A 24,753-nucleotide genomic window follows, 5' to 3' on the forward strand; every position below is an offset into this window, starting at 1 on the left:
GCTTTGCCTGTTTGATGGTTCGTCAGAGGGCACAGCGGGATTTCTTATAAGCGTCTGGATTAGTATCCCAGTCATTGAAAGTGGCAGCTCTAGCCTTTAGCTCAATGTGGATGTTGGCTTTAATCCCTGGCTTCTGGTTGGGATATGTACGTACGGCCACTATGGGGATGACATCGTCAATGCACTTATTAATGAAGCTGTTGTCTGATGTGGTAAACTCTTCAATGCCATCAGATGAATCAAGGAACATATTCAAGTCTGTGCTAGCGAAACCGCATCCACTTCATTGGACCACTTCCAAATTCAGTGCGACACTGGTACTTCCTGTTCAAGTTTTTTCTTGTAAGCAGGAATTAGGAGGATAGACTTATGGTCAGATTTGCCAAATGGAGGGCGAGGAAAAGCTTTGTATGCTTCTCTGTGTGTGGAGTAAAGATGATATATTTTTCACCTCATAATGTCCAAAAGTACAATGTATGTCTTAAAATATACAGATACCTATCACTGTGAACTAAATGTCTTATGAGTTTTATGATGAGATTAACTTTTATTGACAAAGTTGGAAAATGTGTTGACATTGCCAGGAGCTAAGCTAGCTAGCTAGCTACATTAGTGAATAAGGGTACGTTGTACATACTAAAATAGTTATTGCTAGCTATGAGTCTGAAATGAGGAATTGAATATGAATACAATAAATATCAATCTTTGTTAAATCTATTAAAGAAAAGTTGAACTGAAAAATGTGAATAGTAAGATACTTCAGCAATTGATTTATGTGCTACATCTAGAAAATGTAAATACAAATGTTCATATTTCCTTTAAAATTCTGTGTTGTGTCTGTGTTCTTCTTGATAATTGAGGCACGTTTATAAATGTGTTATGAATGGGAAAATATAAATTATATTACACTGACTGCATAGAATTCATACATAGACCTTTAATGTTGGTGTTATAGATCAGTGGCAAACTGTACAGGTAATTACCATGAAGTGCTTAGCTATAAATGCTTTATGAATGTGAAAACAGATTTGACTTTAATGTGACTGCATAGAATACACACATAGACCTTTCATGTGTGCATTATAGACCAGTATGATCAACTTAATTGTGATGTGAATGAGAGTTGCTAATGAGATATGAAAGAGTTATGATATGACCCTCCACTACACAATGTGATCTGTAAAATTTACCCAGAGGATGCAACCCTGTGGGGATCTCCTTCACCATTGACCTCAGTGAGAAGAAGAAGAAGGTAAGTCATGGGCCTATACTGGCCGGTGGGGGAAATGGGGCTGGTACAGGCTATATATCAGCATAATTTTCAAAATGTGGTTTGGCCTTTTGGCATATTCACTAACACTGGTATGGCAGAAGCACACTTTTGACAACAGCCATAATGATGACACTATGCTGTCATTGTAATGATGCATCTGTTAAGATACCTAAATATGAGCTCTTGCATAGCATGACATGAATGCACTATAGATATGCAATGAATATATTTCATTAACCTTTAATAATGTGGTTGAGACCTGTTATAAAGCGTTCATGAAATACTTAAAGATATGTAATAAATGTGTTGTGGACATGTAGTCAAAGTAAATCGTTACCAAATATATTAATTTGTACTAGCAAGATTATTTACTATCTATTTAATTCACATTTTCCCTATTGCAGCTAAGACCATATGTCTGAAAATGTTTGGTACTCTGTTTGGTATTCCCTAGTGTTCATATGGTATCCCTGGTATTAATGTCAAAGCTATTTGCTGTCACCATATGTTGAGTTATCAGTTGTTAACTATATTTAGTCATTGTTCTCTGCAATGCTGATAAGACACTCTTTACACATCATTTTTCAACGTTAGATTTGTCTCTTCTATTCACTGCAACTATACCCTTACTTATTTCAACTTAATAACTGCTATTTTTCTTGTAAATTTGCTCTGCCTCACCAATTGTTTTTCTTTTTCTTGGCATTGCTTCACTTTCCCTTTGAAAACACATCCATATTACCGCTGTTATAGCACATCACATTTTCTAGTTCTTCACATCTGTTTCCTCTACACAGGAGCCTGACAAGTAATCTTCCTGATTTGAATCTACCAAATGTCAAGCTCCAAATGCCCAAAGTACCAAATCTACCGCCAGTTAGCCTACTAACAATGCCTAGCTTTTCTACACCCAACTGGATGGCAGCTACATATGACTCAGAGTGTGTATTGAGTCTCTGTTGGAGCCTGAAACATGAAAAATGCATGTGTGTTTTTGGCATGAACATGTCACATGTCCTCTGAAGTACTGGCTACATTTCTGGAGATGTACAGGCAATATCCACCAATCCTAATTTAGATGGGGTCAGGTTTGGCCTTGTTGATTTGACTTAGTTAGCTAATGGCAGCTACTCAACAATAGGCTACAATAAAACATTGACACATTTTACTCATACCGTAGTAGGGCCTGTAGTGCATTTGTAAAACCAACCATGCCTAACGTGCAGAAGTAGGAGAGCTTTGATCAGCTCTAGGGCTCATGGTGTTTGTCTTTACTGAGGCATGAGCCTCTCAGATACGCCTACTTTAAAACAGATCATGTTCACTCATTCACACCATGATAATGATCCCACTTTTATATTTGATGGAATATGAAATGAAGTCCCATTTCATTAGTGATTCTGCCAGTTGTAAAACTCCATGTCTACCTGTTAGTCCTTAGCAGCCCTCCCGGGGGACCAATGAGAGACACAGCGTGAAGATAATTGCAAAGCTATGTTTAGATATGTTGATCAAAGCACTTCTTCTGCACCTTGAGGTACACCTGACACATTACCAAAGTGAAACATCTCCAGCACCAGCTACTAAAAATGTGTGAAAGGAGAGAGAGAGATGAAATGAATACATTCGCTGCCAAAATGTAAAGGCACTGCTCTGTCAAAGATAGGCCTGAACTAAAAGCAGGTTCGGTATCTTGTAAATAAGCCATAAAGACTAAGTCAATCTCACCCCACAAAAGAAAACTCAAACACAGCCTTGGCACAAACACATTGTTGATAATTTGGAAAAAACAGGCTCAGCCTATTCTAAAATATGTAGTAAAACACTGCCTGTGATCTGATGTTCTTTTTCCAGAATCCAAGTTGTCCCAGTGTTCTTATTGTTCTACCTGCAGCCATGTTCATGCCAAGGCCCTAGCATGGGGTGTGGGGTTAGAGTAGGCAGTGTTTCAAAATGGAGAACCATCAATGGCTTTTCATTTTCCTCCTACTGCATGTGTTTGAACTGAAGGGTGGAAAGAAACAAATTACTTTTTAAGCTGATTGAAAAACACCAATAATGGGAAATGCTAAATACACACCATTATTAAATGAGGCCCTACCCAAGCTAGTGTTTAAAAGTATTGAATTTGTGTCTTTCCATCACACATGTATCTGATCTCCAGTCTGCCACAGTGTGCTAGGGAGGATAAGTCCCTGTTTACCCTGTGTTGGAGCTCTTACCTGTGGGCACTAGTTGTGAGGAGGCCCCTGTGTGTCTGGAGAGACCTGTGTGGCTGGAGAGATCTGCTCTCTCTTTCTGCAGGGGTTGGGGGAAGGGGACAGGGAATGGGAGTGGGATATAGTCTCCACCACCTGATCAGAAAGCAACCCCACCCTTCCTTGTGTGTTTTCCCAGAGTGCACTAACTAACTGACCAACCTGAAGTGTGCATGAACCCCTACTCTTTCCCTGGTTAACTACTCAACTCTGAGGTTATTAATTGGTCAAAGACATACTCATGTCTGTTTATTTTTACCATACACTGATTGGGACCTTGATGAACACAATTCATAGAACCTCATTGGCCAGGAATAGATTAAAGATATAGTATCTTCCATTCAAAATAGTTTATAACCAATCGGTAAATGGTAAAAATAACCCAAACAATTGGAATCCTGAGACCTAGATTTGCCCATCCTCTCTGATCCTTGATGTAGTCCTCTACCCCCCATGTGTTCTCCTGTTGGGTATCAGTGCTCTAACCTTTAACACCTTAGCTGTGACCCCTGACCTGTGCCCCGTTCTTCCTGCCCAGTAATGGCTCGGGGACATCCGAGGACCTGTTCTGGAAGCTGGATGCTCTACAGACCTTCATCAGAGACCTGCACTGGCCTGAGGAGGAGTTTGGCAAACACCTGGAGAGCAGGCTCAAACTCATGTCCAGCGACATGATTGAGTCCTGCGTCAAACGGTGAGAGAACGCTCCTGAATGGAACCCTTGCACTTGCTTACACACAATTACACACATACACAGTCTTGTACAACTAACCTTGTGGGGACACCCAATTCAATCCCATTCAAAATCCTATTTTCCCTAACCCTTACCCAAACCTTAACCCTAACCCTTTACCTTAACCCAAAAACCTAATCTTAACCCTAAACCTAACCCTAGCTCCTAACCCTAACCCTAAACCTAATTCTAACCCTAATTCTAACCTTAAACCCCCTAGAAATAGCAACATCCAACATCCACACACACAGACATTGTAGGTCCGTGTATAGTGCTCCACAACCTCTCTCCTTTCTTTGTCCCTGTCTCCAGAACGAGGGTGGCCTTTGAGGCCAAGCTCCAGAAGAGCAGTCGGACCACAGACCTCCGCGTGCCTCAGTCCATCTGCACCATGTTCAACGTGATGGTGGATGCCAAGGCCCAGTCAGCCAAGCTGTGTGCCATGGAACTGGGACAGGAGGTAGAGGATTCCTTCCTCCCTATAGTCTTTAACCAGTCTTAGATCAGACATCAGATACCAGTCTTATATCAGACATCAGATACCAGTCTTAGATCAGACATCAGATACAAGTCTTATATCAGACATCAGATACCAGTCTTAGATCAGACATCAGATACCAGTCTTATATCAGACATCAGATACCAGTCTTAGATCAGACATCAGATACAAGTCTTATATCAGACATCAGATACCAGTCTTAGATCAGACATCAGATACCAGTCTTATATCAGACATCAGATACCAGTCCACATCCATCTGCACAGCCTCAGACCAACACAGTTTCCACCTATTATATTCTAGATGGAATATAACGTAAATCATTTTACTGATGTCTAATAGTGATTTCAGTGATTTCTCTTTCACTCTGATTTATATGATATATCACTGAGCATGCTGCACTGGATATACAGATCAGTATCCACCCTGGAGCAGTACCAATGCACTTTGGGGAAATCATGTTGTCCTCACCAGCTGTGTGTTAGATGTGTATTCTCTTAAAATTGCATGGATTCAGGAGCTCCAGGTCAATTAGAATCAGCATTTCTATGCTTCCATTTCTTTCTATTTGCTCATATTATGTAATGCTATGCTTATACAATACATGTTGTATAGTAGTACATTCTGTATATGTATTTCTGTCAAGGTTTTCACTGACAATAGTTTCAATGGCACTTACTGTGATTGCTGTGTCTCCTGATTTAGTTTTTGCTTGAATATGTGATTTTGCTGTAGTCGTTTGCTTTTTCACTATCATTTTTTCATTTCTTTTCTCTATCTTGTGAAAGTTTGTTAGAGATTGGGTAAGTGTGGCTAACAATTCAATTGAAATCTCACTCCCAGTTCGCAAATGTATAATTAGCCATCAATGCAGTGTTTCCCAGTCTTCCAACACTTGAAATGTTTTGATTTCATTAGCATGTGTGTGGATGGTACTGAATATACATGGGGTAGATTTGACAGTTCTCATCTCTGCACAATCTAGAGACAGACACCAATTATCAGTGCCGAATGAATTAGTCTGAAGTCTTTAACATGGCTTACATGAAGACAAAAGAATGCTGTCATACTACAGATTAGCATATTGGCCTACTGTGAGACCTGGTAACAACAAACATAAGGGAAGGGAGGGACGCTGGATATGGACGTTGTGATTAATATGTCTCTTTACCTCACAGAGACAGTACCATTCCCAAATCGACGCTCTCATAGAGGAGACTGTGAAGGAGATGATCACCTTACTGGTAGCAAAGGTGCTGTCGCTGTCTTACTCACATCTGAAAGTGATATTACATGAGTGTTGTTTTTAATGTGATGGAATTGCCAGTAACACAACTCCCTGTCTGTCAGTTTGTGGTCATTCTAGAGAGTGTCCTAGCCAAACTGTCCAGATACGACGAGGGCACACTCTTCTCCTCCTTCCTCTCTTTCACAGTAAGAACGCACTCCTTCTCTCGTTCCCCTCTTTCTCATCGTACACTGCATACAGAACTGGACCCTGATCTTTAAATGATTTTAATCATCATAGGGTAGGATTAGTCTTGTTCAAATATTGTACCTTTAGCAAACATATGTTCAGAGTATGTACAGCTCTCTCCCTCAATTTGCTCATGATAACACTCCCAATGCATGAAAAGGTTATGTATTTTAGTAGTTTCCTGAACATTGTAATAGAAGTCTATATTTGTTTTGAGTGAACTGTGTTATTACATTTCCTGGCATGACTCACTTAAGCATATTGCAGTCACACACTGAAGCTACACTTACAGTATACAGCTTTTGCAATGAAAGGAAGTTGCACAGTTGGAATCTCAAATCTTTCCTTTTCACCTAAACTCTCTGTCTCATTTCAAGGTGAAAGCTGCATCAAAGTATGTGGATGTACCTGTAAGTGGGAGAATAGCATTATTATCAGTACTTGTGTTTTTCTTGTCCCAGTCCAAGTGTGCGTGTGTACGTGTTTGTGTGTGTGTCATTCCATCTTCCCTGATATGGATCTGGGCAAAAACAGCCAGCTAGGCATGTCATTGTGAGTGTCTCTGTTGTGTTGTGTAACAAAAACCCACAAAAGCTCAACACGGCACTTTTTAAATGTATGCCTTGTCAGTGGATCTGTGATTGGGCCTCTTATGTCCGCAGGGCCAGAGCCCTAGTTTCTGCATGGTAATTGTTTGCTTAATGCACAAAATAAAATTACACTGGAGAAACATACTAATTTGCACCCTTTGGAACCACTCAGGGATGTGTTAACTAAGTTCAGTGTACAGCGGGTAATACAAATTCATATGACCTCGTCCTCTGGCACAAAGGATGTGTTTCATATACCGGAGAAGAGGCGCGAGGGGGAAATACACACACACACACACACACACACACACACAAATTGAGTGTCTTATTTGCAAACGCATTGTCCTGTTTGAATATTTGAGATGGCATGAGAAATGGCAGCCCTCCTAACAGTCTGTTCAGCAGCCTGATCACGTGTTCCTGGTTCTTCTGTTCACTTTGCACATGCCCAGACTGTGACAGATGATTCTGGGCCAAGTACAGATCTCTAATAGGAAGTTCAGTGAAAAAGACAGCCATAGCCCAGGGTCTATATGCACTGCAAATGAAACACCTCTCCAGAGATGTCAACTGTACACTTTAATACTTTTTTTTCTGAGTTGAAAATGACAATTTGATAACACTTTGGGTTGAATGTTTATTTTAATACCTGTCAGTTTTTCATATGCATGTCTTAGAGCTTGACATGACATAACAGTTGATAATAACTTATGTCACTTTGCTGGTCTCCATCATGTTTATTATGAGGTAAACAGGTTTCGGTGCCTTGGTGAGACAATGAATTTGTTTTTTTGGGGGCTAATTACTCTCTCTCTCTCTCTCTCTCTCTCTCTCTCTCTCTCTCTCTCTCTCTCTCTCTCTCTCTCTCTCTCTCTCTCTCTCTCTCTCTCTCTCTCTCTCTCTCTCTCTCTCTCTCTCTCTCTCTCGTGTTCTGCAGAAGCCTGGGATGGACATTGCAGACGGTTACGTGACCTTTGTGCGCCATTCTCAGGACATGCTGCGGGATAAGGTCAATGAGGAGGTGTACATAGAAAGGTTATTTGCCGTAAGTAACCAATGCCATCTCCTCCCTTACAGGGGGAGGCTCTCCAAGATGTGATAAAACAGTCGGTTCAGAGGGATAAGTCTCATTTTGAACAGCTCTCTGGCTTTTCTTCCGCAGCTGTACAAGTAGCTCTCTCTCTTTCTACCCCTTGCTTTACTTCTAACTATTCCCTCCATACTGAATACACTATGCTCTAGCCTGTGTCTTCTCTATTGAAGTGTTCTGCATCTTCTGTTTATCTCTGTTTGAGAAGTGCAAAATCTTGAGGAGGATTATCTTAAGCAGTGTTCTCTCTCTGCGAGTCAGCAAACAGGGGTTCATCAATTAAAAGCCACACAATAGAATGCCCTCCTATAAGATTACTTAATAGCGTCTTTACAATTCCCCAGTCTAAATTCTGTCTTCAGCCATTAGAATACATTGTGTTCTTCCACTAATTGATCTGTAGCAACATTAATAATCAGATCAAAAGGTTAGGGTTAGTAGGTCGGCTGATGCTGACCAGTTTCCCCACACACTGCTGACCTGTTCCAAGATTGACCCGTTCACCACACACTGCTGACCCGTTCCCCACACACTGCTGACCCGTCCCCCACACACTGCTGACCCGTTCCCCACACACTGCTGACCCGTTCCCCACACACTGCTGACCCGTTCCCCCCACACTGCTGACCCGTCCCCCCCACACTGCTGACCCGTCCCCCCACACTGCTGACCCGTTCCCCCACACTGCTGACCCGTTCCCCCCACACTGCTTACCCGTTTCCCACACACTGCCAACCCGTCCCCCCACACTGCTGACCCGTTCCCCCACACACTGCTGACCCGTTCCCCACACACTGCTGACCCGTTCCCCCCACACTGCTGACCCGTTCCCCACACACTGCTGACCCGTTCCCCCCACTCTGCTGACCCGTCCCCCACACTGCTGACCCGTTCCCCACACACTGCTGACCCGTTCCCCCCCACACTGCTGACCCGTTCCCCACAAACTGCTGACCCGTTCCCCACACACTGCTGACCCGTTCCCCACACACTGCTGACCCGTTCCCCACACACTGCTGACCCGTCCCCCCACATTGCTGACCCGTCCCCCCACACTGCTGACCCGTTCCCCCCACACTGCTGACCCGTTCCCCACACACTGCTGACCCGTCCCCCCACACTGCTGACCCGTTCCCCACACACTGCTGACCTGTTCCCCACACACTGCTGACCCGTCCCCCCACACACTGCTGACCCGTCCCCCCACACTGCTGACCCGTCCCCCCACACTGCTGACCCGTTCCCCACACACTGCTGACCCGTTCCCCACACACTGCTGACCCGTTCCCCACACACTGCTGACCCGTTCCCCACATTGGACTATATACAAGACATTTGGAACCGTCCCATTTTGATAATGAGGTCTTCCTCCAACTAAATCTTCCTCTTAGGAACGACAAACAGACAGGAGGGCCTCTGACCCAGGGCTTATTGTAATGAGGGCTTAAGAAGGATGGAGAGAAAGAAAGAAATAACGGAAGAGTGGGAAAGAGAGAAATATAATGAGTTTGTATTTGAGAGTGAATAAAGTGGGGGGAGAAATGAGAAAAGAGAACACTGTCTTAAGGAATAGCCTGAAACCTGGTTATCTAAATAATCCTTGTTGATGCATGTTGACCAATTTGTCCACTACTCTTTTTGGGGTGAGAACCTCAGATTGCACCTGTGCGTGTGTGTCGGTGTGTGTTATATGCGGGTGTGTGTGTGTGTGTGTGTGGCTTCCCCTAAGGCCTGCTGGCATGACCTTCCTTCTATCTTTATCAGTCTTCTCTGAGTGAAAGTGTCTCTTCTCCATGTTTGTTTCTCTTGCTGCTTTGACCTGCTGTTTGGCTTGTATCGTCTTCTCTCAGAAGAGCATTTCTTCTCTGATTATAGCAGAGGCCTCTCTCTATATATATATGTCACTCTCTATCTGTTCTCCCTCTGGCAGTACTGTGGCGTCAGAAGGTGTCTTGCTGCGCTGTAGGACTCCTCTATGTTGTCCTTTTCTTGTCGCTCTGCTCAATATGACCAAGGCGTGATGCTGCTGTTTCTATGCGTTCATGCTCAGGGATCAAAAGCATAAAAACGCCCTTGGTTTTCTGTGTATTTTCCCTTTCCTTCCATCTCTTTCTTTTTCTCACTTGAACCACAATGCCTTTTAACATTTCTTTCAGCTTTACTTTGCAAACACTTTCCCACCTAGCTATATATTTTGAAATGGAACTTATCTCTCATGTCAGATTGTTTTAACACATTATGTCCAGTGGCATGATTCAGAGTCAAATAATCTTTCTGTGTACATCTACTAGCAAGGCCCATCTCCCTGGAGATTCACCCCATACATACATGCATGCACTCAGCATCCCTCCCTTAACAACCTCCTTGGCATTCGTACAACACTGAGGAACACATTTTTGTAAAAAACAATTTTAGCTTACAGCACCTGGTATTCCCAGGCGGTCTCCCATCCAAGTACTAACCAGGCCTGACCCTGTTTAGCTACCAAGATCAGGCATGTCCAGGGTGGTCTGGTCACAAGCCTATTTTATTTTGCCCATTTTATCCCGGAATTATGACCTTGGCTCATCACTGCAACTCCCAAATGGGCTCGAGAGAGGCAAAGGTCGAGTCATGCGCCCTCCAAAACATGTCCCGCCTGGCCGTGCTACTTCTTATTACACTGCTCACTTAACCCGGAAGTCAGCCACACCAATGTGTCAGAGGAAACACAGTTCGACTGACGACCAAGTCAGCTTGCATGCACCCGGCCCTGCCACAAGGATTCACTAGAGTGTGGTGAGCCATGGAAAGCCCCCTGGCTAAACACTCCCCTATCCTGGAAGGCACTGGGCCCATTGTACACCGTCATATGGGGCTGCCGGTCACAGCCAGCTATGACACAGCCTGGGATCAAACCACAGTCTGTAGGGACACCTTAGCACTGCGATGTAGTGCTTTTACCGCTGCGCCACTCAGGGACACATTTTGACACATTTTGACAGCACAAGAGTGCAGGGATGTTGCCAAAACAGCCACTTAAAATAGTTTAATACTTTGAATATTAGTCGGTTTTTACAACATCTCCACATTGTTAAGCTGTCAAAATTGTGCCCAAATGTTGATGCTCCCCCAAACGAGTTAGTCTAGGATCAGATAACTTCAGCCTTACTGCTTCTTAGACATAAATGTCTGCCTTCACCGACACCCCCGATAACACTTTATAGAAAGGACCAAAGAACATGGGGATCATACCACTTTTAAACAGAGAGGGGGAGGGGGCATCTGTTCTATAAAAACAAGGATGGGGATTGTTTGTTTTGTTCTTTTATTTCCAGGGATAATAATTTATTCTATAACTAATTATAAAGTAGCACGTGCTGTTGTCTGTAAACAAAATGTGCATCCTGTCAGACATAACTATTGGTAATGGTTGAAGTTATAGTCTGGCTTCAGCTGCTATTTACATCAAAGGCCCAATACAGCCGTTTTAATATCAATATAAAATCATTTCTTGGTTTACTCAAATAGATTTATGTTAAAATGTGCCAAAAATGTTTGCAAAAAAACTAATTCTCAAGCAAGACTTTTGCTCGGACTGTCTGGGAGGGGAAAACTGAAAAATAGCTGTTTTTGGCAGAGAGGTTTGGAACTATATTTGTTATTGGTCTATTAACCAATTTACACCATGGAAAGCGTAAACTTCCTCCCATGCAAACCTGCTGATTAGAAGGTCCTGTGTAGATTGCATTTTCAACCAGCAACTAGCAGCAAATAACACTAATCAAATAGTTTTATCAGCTGTACAATATGATGCAAAACTGAATTTTGACTACACTGGACCTTTAAGATTTCATGTGTTTTTGGGGGGGATAAATTATAACATAATTATTAGGTTTTCATGAAGTTATTACCATTTCAACCATGTTATTTCTAAGAAGAAAAAAAACAGGTGAACAGCCAGTAGTATAGTTAAGTGTAATCAAAATATATTTATCTTGGATAAATACTTTTTTTACAGGGATATTTTTCTTTTCAAGAAATAAAACAAAAATCCTACCCATCCATGATATCCACTTAAACATAATATGAAATTGATTTGCATTTCAGGTGTTTTGATGTCATCCCATAATAGATTATCAGAAGACAAGATTTAAATCCTATTCTATTTCATCATAATATAAAACAAATTAAGAGATTGAGATGCTGACCTTGAAAATAACATTATTATTCTCTGTACTGCTGATCATGAGGGGATTACTTTTCAAATCACACAATGCCTCTATAAATTAATATCCCTCACGTACATTTTACACATCTAGACAAAAACCAAAGATCAAAATTCTCTCTTCTGTCTTTTGATCTCCCTTTGACCTGCAATGATTTACGTCCCACGTTGAGTTGGTACAATTGGTGCCCATTAGAATAGATGATTTAGAAGGAGCCAAAAGACCAATCAGATACGTGGAGGGAATGTCTTAGCCCTATAAAGGTTAAGGTCAGATTTAGTGGTATGGGTGTGGCTAGGGCCCTTCCTAAGAATCCATTATAATGCCCACCCTCAGCCTTAGACCTGAGCAATGGCTCTGAGGAGTAACAACATAAGACGTTCCTCTAGGGACAATTTCTGTTTTCAATTGTTTCCCCTACCCTAATCCCTTGGGTCCTGATGACATTTGGTCAGGGTTTAAATGTAATTGTGCATGTGTGTGTTTTGGAGCCAGTTGATCTGGAGGCATACCTTATGTCCCCTCAGGGTTAATTAGGGTGGAGACATGGATTTCTTCAAGACGTCAGTAGATGTCATATCAGACACAATAAGGATATGGTTCACTTCATTTAAATACATGTCAGAAGCACTGACTTTAGCCTGGGATGCCGTTTGACATCAGACTGACCATATGGGCATAAGTTAATATGTTAAGAAAACAACAACTCCCAAGAAATGAATTATGATTGGAGACATATTAGAAAGTGAATAAGGCCTATGTTGTGACAGATTGGATGGCAGGGGGGGGCTGGTAAACCATAACATTATTTTAGTATTTCACCTCTTCTCTCTCAGTAACAACAGCTCTACAGCTCTGTGCCAATGTCAAGAGGGTAAAACAATTTTTTTTTTCTGAATTGTCATTGCAATCAGTGAGAAGAAAAATACTATTTGATTCAGGCCATTGTTACATGCCACGATTCTCACCGTGAATCCAATCATTCTATGATCTCTTTAATAATACATTTTTGTTTGTGAAAATTGAGGCTCGGACAGGTGTGCTGGATGTGTTTGTGCGTCTGTGTATGTATGTGTGTATGTCTGTATGTGTGTGTTTTTCTGTTTGGGGAGAGTGATGCGGGTATTATTCAACAGTAAGGATTAATCTTACAGGACTGTTCCCAAAGTACAGATGGCTTTTGTGATGTGCTATAGGTTTTACAGAGGAGCAATTTCTCTTTTTCCAAGCTGCCTAAGCGGCACCAAATTGTATACAGTGCTAAAGAGATGAAACTCGCAGTCAGATGGCTAAGTTTGTTAAGTTCAGGGGCAGGGAAAGGGAGGGAGCTGAATGGAGTGAGCGAGCGTGTGGGGGAGAGGAACAAATCATTTGTTTTCTTCCCCCCATATCCCCTCCTCCTCCTCTCTCTGGTAGTTCTTGAAAGAACAGCTGAAGAGAAGAGGATTAAAACAGCTGTGCTTAACGTAAGGGCTCATCGACTTAATGCGGCTGGCCCAGAGATCATTGATTAAAACAGCCATCTCTTTAGCCAAGGCCAAATCCAGCTTCTGCACTGATATGCTAGCTGCCTGGTGTTGGCCTCCAGCCCCCAGTGCCAGGGAACAGAGATTTTGGGAGGCATGGTGCCCGGCCGGCACTGGGTCCAGTTGTTCCCTGGCCAACCACAGATACACAGATTACACGGGTCAATTATAGACTTAATCTGCCTCCTGGGGATTAGGGCCCAGCTCATTGATTGATTTGAAGTATTTCCCTTGACCTTGGTAGTTATCAGATCTGCAAGATTGCACTTTATGACGACGTTAAAACGCTTTAATCGCCACGCAGGGAACCGGTTCACGACTGGCAAGGGCAATGGAGGGGAGAGCAGGAGGGGTTAGGTTCGATTGAGATTGCTCTGCTGCTGCTACTGTTGATGTTGCTGCTGGCTTGTGCTTGTGGTGGTGGTGGGGATGATTATGAGGAGGATAACTGACAGACCTGCTGCAATACCACTTCACTGTCCCAGACACTTTATCACTTTACAGGATCCGGTCGCAAAAGCACAGAGCCAAGTGAACAGTTTAATCAATTTGAGCTTCTTGTGAAGCACGCAAAATGAACTGTGCCAGGGTGGGTCAGGCAGATGGAGAGGAGAGCCAGGGTGGGTCAGGCAGATGGAGAGGAGAGCCAGGGTGGGTCAGGCAGACGGAGAGGAGAGCCAGGGTGGGTCAGGCAGACGGAGAGGAGAGCCAGGGTGGGTCAGGCAGACGGAGAGGAGAGCCAGGGTGGGTCAGGCAGACGGAGAGGAGAGCCAGGGTGGGTGAGGCAGACGGAGAGGAGAGCCAGGGTGGGTGAGGCAGACGGAGAGGAGAGCCAGGGTGGGTCAGGCAGACGAACAGGAGAGCCAGATAAACAAGCTAAAGGACAGAAACGAGAGAATGAAGGAAAGAAGGCTCTAGTTAGACCAAGAGTGATGACCCTGCTTTGTTTCTTTGTTGAGGAGATTACAGTCAACCTACCAGGGTAGTTACAAACAGCACAGGAATTAAATCATCAACATTTATTGATCTTTACTAATGCTACAGATATTTGCTTTAAAGCAGTATCCAAATCCATAGGATGTAGTGATCACAATATAATAGCCATATCTAGGAAAGCCAAAGTTCCAAAGGCTGGGCCTAATATAGTGTATAAGAGGACATACAATACGTTTTGTAGTGATTCATATGTTGATGATGTAAAGAATATTTGCTGGTCTGTGGTGTGTAATGAGGAGCAACCAGGCGCTGCACTTGATGCATTTATGAAACTACTTATTCCAGTTATTAATAAGCACGCACCCATTAAGAAAATGACTGTAAAAACTGTTAAATCCCCTTGGATTGATGAGGAATTGAAAAAGTGTATGGTTGAGAGGAATGAGGCAAAAGGTATGGCAATTAAGTCTGGCAGCCCAACTAATTGGCAAATGTACTGCAAATTAAGAAATCATGTGACTAAACTAAATAAAATTAAACTACACTATGAAACAAAGATAAATTATATAAAGAATTAAAGTAAAAAGCTTTGAGGCACCTCAAATGAAATTTTGGGCGAAAAAGCCAACTCGGCTACTTCATTCATTGAATCAGATGGCTCATTCATCACAAAGCCCACTGATATTGCAAACTACTTTAATGACTTTTTCATTGGCAACATAAGCAAACTATGGAATGACATGGCAGCAACAAACGCAGACACTACACATTCAAGTATATCGGACCAAATTATGAAAGACAAGAATTGTACTTTTGAATTCCGTAAAGTCAGTGTGGAAGAGGTGAAACAATTATTGTTGTCTATCAACAATGACAAGCCATCGGGGTCTGACAATCTGGATGTAAAATTACTGAGGATAATAGCAGACGATATTGCCACATCTTCAATTTAAGCCTACTAGAGAGCGTGTGCCCTCAGGCCTGGAGGGAAGCTAAAGTCATTCCGCTACCCAAGAATAGTAGAGCCCCCTTTACTGGCTCAAATAGCCGACCAATCAGCCTGTTACCAACCCTTAGTAAACTTCTGGGAAAAAATGTGTTTCGCCAGATACAAGCCTATTTCACAGTAAACAAATTGACAGCAGAATTTCAGCATGCTTATAGGGAAGGACACTCAACAAGCACAGCACTTACACAAATGACTGATGATTGGCTGAGAGAAATTGGTGATAAAATGATTATGGGGGCTGTTTTGTTAGACTTCAGTGCAGGTTTTGACATTATTGACCATAGTCTGCTGCTGGAAAAACTGATGTGTTATGGCTTCACTCCCCTGCTATAATGTGGATGAAGAGTTACTTGTCAAACAGAACACAGAGGGTGTTCTTTAATGGAATCCTCTCAAATATAATCCAGTTAGAATCAGGAATTCCCTAGGGTAGCTGTTTAGGCCCCCTGCTTTTTCCAATTTTTACTAACGACATGCCACTGACTTTGAGGAAAGCCAGAGTGTCTATGTATGCGGATGACTCAACACTATACATGTCAGCTACTACAGCGACTGAAATGACTGCAACACTCAACAAAGAGTTGCAGTTAGTTTCAGAGTGGGTGGCAAGGAATAAGTTAGCCCTAAATATTTCTAAAACTAAAAGCATTGTATTTGGAACAAAATACTCACTAAACCCAAAACCTCAACTAATTCTTGTAATAAATCATGTGGAAATTGAGCAAGTTGAGATGACTAAACTGCTTGGAGTAGCCCTAGATTGTAAACTGTCATGGTCAAAACATATTGATGCAGTAGTAGCTAAGATGGGGAGAAGTCTGTCTATAGTAAAGCGATGCTCTGCCTTCTTAGCAACACGATCAACAAGGCAGGTCCTACAGGCCCTAGTTTTGTCGCACCTTGACTACTGTTCAGTCGTGTGGTCAGGTGCCACAAAAAAAGGACTTAGGAAAATTGCAATTGGTTCAGAACAGGGCAGCACGGCTGGCCCTTGGATGTACACAGAGAGCTAATATTAATAATATGCATGTCAATCTCTCCTGGCTGAAAGTGGAGGAGAGATTGACTTCATCACTACTTTTATTTATAAGAGGTATTGACATGTTGAATGCACCGAGCTGTCTGTCTAAACTACTGGCACACAGCTCGGACACCCATGCATACCCCACAAGACATGCCACGAGGTCTCTTCACAGTCCCCAAGTCTAGAACAGACTATGGGACGCACACAGTACTACATAGAGCCATGACTACATGGAACTCTATTCCACATCAAGTAACTGACGCAAGCAGTAAAATTAGATTGAAAAAAACAAATAAAAAAAACATCTTATGGAACAGCGGGGACTGTGAAGCAACACAAACATTGGCACACACACACACACACACACGACAAGAAACGCATTATAGATACACATGGATTTAGTGCTGTAGATATCTTGTAGTTGTGGAGTAGGGGCCTGAGGGCACACAGTGTGTAGTGAAATCTGTGAATGTATTGTAATGTTTTTAAAATTGTATAAACTGCCTTAATTTTGCTGGACCCCAGGAAGAGTAGCTGCTGCCTTGGCAAATACAAATACATACTTTCAACGTTAGCTATACATTGTCTTATTTTAGTTTTTGTAATCTATATGTTTGTTAAACTTTTTTTATGATAGAATGAATGTATAGTATAATTCCTTGGGACAGACATGCGTGTGTTTCTATTTAAACTTGGGTGTGAAATGAAAACACATGCTGGGGTTGTTGCTTCTGTTGTTTACCAGTCAGGGTTTCATTTTGGGGATTTAGTTTTTCACTTTTACTGTGAAAAAAGACATCATGTAGAATGAAATACTGTATTTGCCCTATTGAAGACTATACTATATTCATGAGGGGGGGTTTGTGTTGTTGATCGTCCTTTATCAATTGGATTAGCTTCATATCAAATTACATATACAAAAAGAGAAGCAAACATGTTTACTATTTAAACAAAAGCGTCATTGACTCGGGGAAAATCTACATAGTCACAAATATGGGTGAAGAAATGTTTTTAGGAGGATGAGGACGTGTTAACACAATGCATGCCAGTCTTAGATATATTTTGTGTAAATCCAATAGCAAGAGTAAGATGCGTTTTTCCCATGTAAAGCCATGATACATCTCGTTATGAACGCAATACTTGTTTTTCATGCCAGTTAATAATCTCTTTTATGTTGATATAAACCAATGGTGAAAAGAGGCTTTGGAATGGATAATGAAGAATCTGGATGATAGAAGGCCAGAATAAAATAAGACTAAGGATAACAAACAGGTAGTATATAGACTCACTGCAACTGTTGAAAACATATCAAAAGGTTTCGCTTCCTTTTAATGAAGTCTGTAAGCAGCTTAGACTCTTTATAATTACTGAGGGAGCATTTTGTTTCCCCCCATCCATCCATCCATCCATCCATCCATCTACCCTCAATGTGATCTTTGCATAAATCCCTCCTGACCCACCCCAGAGTGCCAGAGGTCCATGTCAGTGGTCAACACCAAATGAGGAAAGGAATGGATGAATAACATAAGACGAGGGAAATGGAAGTTAAATGGAGCCATCTTTTATGTTGAGTGGGACAAGTCCCCCTGTTGGGGGAAGAGGGGTGATAGGATCGGTTGATCACACATACACACACCATTTTCTCTGTTTCTCTCTCCTCTCTCTCTCTTTCTCTGTTTCTCTCTCCCCTCTCTCGCTTTCTCTGTTTCCCTCTGTCTCTCGCTCTCTATCGAAAGGGAGGTATGGTGGCATTTGTTTGATTAACTTGTCTGACAAAAGTGACAGCTGCTTGCCGGTGCATGTGGATGAGAGGCTCAGCGCGGGCCCTCTTTGTACATCTGTCAGCGGAGAGGCAGGGGGAAAGGGTGAAAAGAAACAAATTGGTCCCAAAAGGCAGGCCATTCACCTTCTGCACCCCCTCTCTTCCCCCCGTCCCTCCTTCCCATTCAGGTGCTCGGCGGGATCCTCAAGTGCTTGCTGGCTTATTCCATTTCGTTCCCCCTATAGTCTGAAGTCCACAAGTGTTTTACCCATCATTCTGAGCCCCTCAATCCACCTCTAAGCAGCGTTTTGAAAGGAGTATGGCTCACTTTGCTCAGGCCTTTGCTCGGTTTTATTCACTGAGCTTTTCTGTCCTTTATTGTGTGTTTACTCAATGGCGCGGTGTAGTCCACAATTCCAACCGTTTAGTTCCTCAGAACATGCTCTTTCTCTCTTTTTTTAACCATGTTTTTGTAAAGTACTCTTATTTTGACACTGTAATCTGTTCAACTGACACTAACTAGTCTAATGTGACTGGCGTTTTTGTAAGAGACTCGGACTGCAACGGAAAATGTTCTCGCTTGCTTTCCTTTGATAGAAACATTTATGTCAGTCTTGTGTTACATATACACAGAACATTTATTGTTAGCCTTGCTTATTTCACATTTCTTTAAAAGGAAAGGCTGACTATCTTAGCGATTTAGTAGTGGTTGGGCACACACAGAGGATTTTTGTTCCACTTAAGGTTGCGCTGAAGCGTGTGAATCGTTGGCCGGCCTCTCCTTTGTAGATGCGGCACAATCAGAACAGTTTGAAGCCCATAAACTTGCTGAGCCTGAAACTTTATTTCAATTCTGCCTTTCAGAATGCTGCGCTCCCCTATGTTTAGAGAAGTAGAAAGGAGAGCGGTGTGAGCGGAGCGCAGGGTGCTGGCAGGATCTGAGGGCCACAGCAGCAGTGGTGCTCAGCCAGCGTGGAGGGACACGGTATAGGGCCGTCAGCTTCCTGTGAAAGGACTGACTACCTATGGGATCAGCTCTTTTGGGGGGTGGGGGAGACCTGGGGGTCACCGGTGTGAGTTACTATGGTAATTGAGTTCCGTCATCAATGGGCCTCCTCTCAGGAGCTATAAAGCAGACAATAACAGGCAAGCAGCAGCGTTGAAAAGCAAGCAGGTAGGATTACTCTGCCCCTTTGTCGTAAGTGCATAATGTCTTGTAGTCAGATTTAAAGACTTCTCAACCCCCGGGTCCTCCCCTCAGCCGCCCGCTGGGGGGCCTAATTTAGCTGCCCTGGCTGCCAGCTCTCTCTGGGCCAGGAGACCAGTGTGGACAGCTCTTTTTAACCACTAACAAAGCCCTGTAGACACTCTGGCCAGGAGTGCTGGAGAAAGGTTGTGCCTTTGATCGGCCCTACCACTCTTTAATGGATTTTTGAGGATTGTTTTGTTTTTATTTTAAGGAGCTTGGAGAGCAGAGGCTGTGTGTGTTCTTGAGTGAATGCACACGCGTGCGTGCGTGTGTGTGTGTGTGTGTGTGTGTGTGTGTGTGTGTGTGTGTGTGTGTGTGTGTGTGTGTGTGTGTGTGTGTGTGTGTGTGTGTGTGTGTGTGTGTGTAGAGAGAGAGAGAGAGAGAGAGAGAGAGAGAGAGAGAGAGAGTTAAAAAGGAAAAGTATTGGTGCGTAATGTCTCTGTAATACACAGCGGCCTCCCCTCTCCTTTAAATGTAAGCCTGTCACTTTGCATTAGCATCGTCGTGGCAACAATCATCATTCCATGCCTCCCGCTAATTGCAGACACAGCTGGGTCCCAGCAGGACACCTACTACACACCCCAGCCTTGCACCAACCAGGGCCAATCTGTGGAGCACTAACACACAGACAAACACCACACCTACTACAAGATCCAAGCTCAATCAGGCCAGATCCAATCTGGTCTGTAGCACTGACACATACACAATCACATGCACACACACAGACCTTCGCACACAAAGGAACACACACACATCACCACCAGCAAGGGCGGAAAGAGGCAGAGTCACAGGTTGCTTGTAATCCCCCTATACCCCCCATGGAAGGGCCCCCGCCTCTGCTCCAGCATTCCTGCTTTTTGTGTTTTTTTGGGGATCCAGGACAAAGGCCTAAGCCGACCCCTTACCAGTCCTCTGTCCTAGTCTTGCAAAGGAGTAGTGGGACTGGTGTATGTGTTTATGTGTGTATGCATTGGGAAACGAGGGGAGGGGTATGCAGATTTGCACTGAATTCTGTTGGTTGCCCCCCTGCCAGGCGTTATGGCTTCCTGTAACATGTCATATATGAGTGTGAACACCAGGTTCAAGGCGGGGTGTTGTGTGTGGTGGTGTTTGGTGGTGGTGGAGGGGCGTGGGGGGGGGTTGGTGTTGCAGGGGGCAGGAGGTTGCTCTGCCCCCCAGCTCTTCACCCCTCTTCGGGACCTGCAGATGTTTGTACGTGTGTGATGAGGCAGTGGAACCCCTATCCGTAGGCGCACACACACACACACACACACACACACACACACACACACACACACACACACACACACACACACACACACACACACACACACACACAAAGACACACAACCATCCAAAACCACCTTCATTATCCAATCCCTAATATCAGATGGAACTTGATAGAATGTCACAGTGTCACAGATTTGATCCCTGTTGGGTTATGACATTATATATTCAGAGCCATATTACACGTGTTTTGGCTGTCAGCTATTGCTAGCCTCCTGCTGATCCCAATCGAGCCTAAAAAGAGTGAGAGCCTGGGTGTGTTCATCTGTTCTGAGAGATTTGTTAGGGTTTGTTAGTCTGTTCAGAGTGGAACAAAGCAAGAGTGCCATCACTGTTCATTTCACAAGCCTGGCATCAGAGTCTGTCTCTCTCTGAGTTTCCCTTGAGCACCACGCCCTCCCCTCACACACACACACAAAAAAGAAAAATTGGACCTGAAATCAAAAATGGATGGCCCTCCCTTCAGGTAAATATATTTTACCTAAACCCTCCCTGAACATTTGAAAAAAAACAAATGACCCTCCCGTATACCCAAAATAATAATTAGAATATAAAGGTGATAGTAGGGAACATGATACCATTTACCCTCACTTCTTGGACAGACCACAGCCTTAGATATGCAGTTTTAGAAACTGTTCATTGTCCTGTAAGCATTACATGGCAACGCAGGAATTTTGATAGCGCACAGGGCTGCAGGCCAAAAGGTTGTGGGTTCGCAGACCACCGTGGACAAGAATAGGGGTGGAAAGATCTCCTTCATAGTAAAAGCATTGCATGAATCTATCATCATATTTGCAGGTCCGAGAAAAAAATTGCATTTAATAAAAATGTCTTGCAATTCTACGTTATTTTACATATTAGCAAAATCTTTTTTAATACCACACAAATTACTGAAATGACATGCTAAAAGTGGACTGAGAGAAAGGCCTATGTGTTCATCTTATCATATTTCTCCAATGCCAAATCAGTGATTGTTTGCAACGAAACTATCCCTGTTTGCAAATAATACAATCTGAGACGTCATTAGGAATCTTAGCATGATAGGTTACTTTCAAAAGTTATGCATACCTTTCCACCCCAAACACAGTAGACCAACCTTTCCACCCCAGACAGAGTAGGTCTACCTTTCCACCCCAGACAGAGTAGACCTACCTTTCCACCCCAGACAGAGTAGGCCAACCTTTCCACCCCAAACAGAGTAGGTCTACCTTTCCACCCCAAACAGAGTAGGTCTACCTTTCCACCCCAGACAGAGTAGGTCTACCTTTCCACCCCAAACAGAGTAGGCCTACCTTTCCACCCCAAACAGAGTAGACCAACCTTTCTACCCCAGACAGAGTAGGCCTACCTTTCCACCCCAGACAGAGTAGGCCTACCTTTCCACCCCAGACAGAGTAAACCTACCTTTCCACCCCAGACAGAGTAAACCTACCTATCCACCCCAGACAGAGTATGTCTACCTTTCCACCCCAGACAGAGTAAACCTACCTTTCCACCCCAGACAGAGTAGGCCTACCTTTCCACCCCAGACAGAGTAGGCCAACCTTTCCACCCCAGACAGAGTAGGTCTACCTTTCCACCCCAGACAGAGTAGGTCTACCTTTCCACCCCAGACAGAGTAAACCTACCTTTCCACCCCAGACAGAGTAGGTCTACCTTTCCACCCCAGACAGAGTAGGTCTACCTTTCCACCCCAGACAGAGTAGACCTACCTTTCCACCCCAGACAGAGTAGGCCAACCTTTCCACCCCAAACAGAGTAGGTCTACCTTTCCACCCCAAACAGAGTAGGTCTACCTTTCCACCCCAGACAGAGTAGGTCTACCTTTCCACCCCAAACAGAGTAGGCCTACCTTTCCACCCCAAACAGAGTAGACCAACCTTTCTACCCCAGACAGAGTAGGCCTACCTTTCCACCCCAGACAGAGTAGGCCTACCTTTCCACCCCAGACAGAGTAAACCTACCTTTCCACCCCAGACAGAGTAAACCTACCTATCCACCCCAGACAGAGTATGTCTACCTTTCCACCCCAGACAGAGTAAACCTACCTTTCCACCCCAGACAGAGTAGGCCTACCTTTCCACCCCAGACAGAGTAGGCCAACCTTTCCACCCCAGACAGAGTAGACCTACCTTTCCACCCCAGACAGAGTAGGCCAACCTTTCCACCCCAAACAGAGTAGGTCTACCTTTCCACCCCAAACAGAGTAGGTCTACCTTTCCACCCCAGACAGAGTAGGTCTACCTTTCCACCCCAAACAGAGTAGGCCTACCTTTCCACCCCAAACAGAGTAGACCAACCTTTCTACCCCAGACAGAGTAGGCCTACCTTTCCACCCCAGACAGAGTAGGCCTACCTTTCCACCCCAGACAGAGTAAACCTACCTTTCCACCCCAGACAGAGTAAACCTACCTATCCACCCCAGACAGAGTATGTCTACCTTTCCACCCCAGACAGAGTAAACCTACCTTTCCACCCCAGACAGAGTAGGCCTACCTTTCCACCCCAGACAGAGTAGGCCAACCTTTCCACCCCAGACAGAGTAGGCCAACCTTTCCACCCCAGACAGAGTAGGTCTACCTTTCCACCCCAGACAGAGTAAACCTACCTTTCCACCCCAGACAGAGTAGGTCTACCTTTCCACCCCAGACAGAGTAAACCTACCTTTCCACCCCAGACAGAGTAAACCTACCTTTCCACCCCAGACAGAGTAGGTCTACCTTTCCACCCCAGACAGAGTAGACCAACCTTTCCACCCCAGACAGAGTAGGCCTACCTTTCCACCCCAGACAGAGTAGGCCAACCTTTCCACCCCAGACAGAGTAGACCTACCTTTCCACCCCAGACAGAGTAGGCCTACCTTTCCATCCCAGACAGAGTAAACCTACCTTTCCATCCCAGACAGAGTAAACCTACCTTTCCACCCCAAACAGAGTAAACCTACCTTTCCACCCCAGACAGAGTAGGCCTACCTTTCCACCCCAGACAGAGTAGGTCTACCTTTCCACCCCAGACAGAGTAGGTCTACCTTTCTGCCCCCAGACAGAGTAGGCCTACCTTTCCACCCCAAACAGAGTAGGCCTACCTTTCCACCCCAGACAGAGTAGGCAACCTTTCCACCCCAGACAGAGTAGGCCAACCTTTCCACCCCAGACAGAGTAGGCCTACCTTTCCAACCCAGACAGAGTAGGCTTACCGACGCAGAAACATGTAAGCTTTAACTGCTGACTACTCTTCTTCTGTGGCTTAACCTAACAAGAGTAGGTAACAAGTGTTTCCCTAAAAGCTGCCTGGGTTTAAACATCTTCTATTGTACAGAAAGTGAATAGTTTAATCAATTGATAGTGACAGAATTAGATTACTTCCCAAGCAAAGTGCATTTTTTGTCTCCTTGTCTATAGAAGGTTGTAGCTCAGCCTCTGAATGTAAAAGAAACTAAACAATGACATCCTCATAAGCATCAGTGTCACTTCTTCCCAGATATTTTACAGCTTGTTTCTAGCATAAAGCATTGCGGACCAAAGTGCTGTTATAGATCACTTTATATGATCGGATCCGCTTTATTTTCTTTAAAATCTTAAACTAACAAGGGGTATGCCTGTGCTTTTTGCCATTTACTTGAATGAAAGTAAAATAAATAAATAATCAACAATAATCCTATTTAGAGGTTATGAAGGTGAGAGAAAGAGAGGCTGACAGGGAGAGATGGAAGGAGGACAGAGTGAAAAGTGGAGAGCGAGAGCAGTCACACCAGGCCTGGCCTCTCGGCGTGGGGTCGTGCTAGGGGCGAGATCACAGCCCTGCTGCCATGGCGATTCCTTCACAGGCACAG

The 24,753-nt window shown here is 43.9% G+C and overlaps 1 protein-coding gene and 1 pseudogene across 24 annotated transcripts in view; one reads left to right on the plus strand and one right to left on the minus strand.

Moving 5' to 3' along the window:
- LOC106582941 (calcium-dependent secretion activator 1) overlaps positions 1-24,753 on the plus strand; it is a 184,403-nt gene that overhangs the window by 148,156 nt on the left and 11,494 nt on the right. For 9 of the 24 annotated variants that reach the window (XM_045705159.1, XM_045705162.1, XM_045705164.1 and 6 more), the window contains 8 exons: positions 2,071-2,214; positions 4,070-4,225; positions 4,577-4,724; positions 5,552-5,566; positions 5,942-6,016; positions 6,114-6,197; positions 6,618-6,650; positions 7,768-7,875. In XM_045705159.1, the coding sequence (XP_045561115.1) occupies positions 2,071-2,214; positions 4,070-4,225; positions 4,577-4,724; positions 5,552-5,566; positions 5,942-6,016; positions 6,114-6,197; positions 6,618-6,650; positions 7,768-7,875 (763 nt within the window). The remainder of the gene's footprint in view (positions 1-2,070; positions 2,215-4,069; positions 4,226-4,576; positions 4,725-5,551; positions 5,567-5,941; positions 6,017-6,113; positions 6,198-6,617; positions 6,651-7,767; positions 7,876-24,753) is intronic. The other 15 variants (XM_045705160.1, XM_045705165.1, XM_045705168.1 and 12 more) reach the window with 5 other exon arrangements.
- On the minus strand, positions 10,334-10,442 carry LOC123729727 (uncharacterized; annotated as a pseudogene).

The sequence above is a fragment of the Salmo salar genome, chromosome ssa22 (assembly GCF_905237065.1).
Source record: "Salmo salar chromosome ssa22, Ssal_v3.1, whole genome shotgun sequence".
Lineage (NCBI taxonomy): Eukaryota > Metazoa > Chordata > Actinopteri > Salmoniformes > Salmonidae > Salmo > Salmo salar.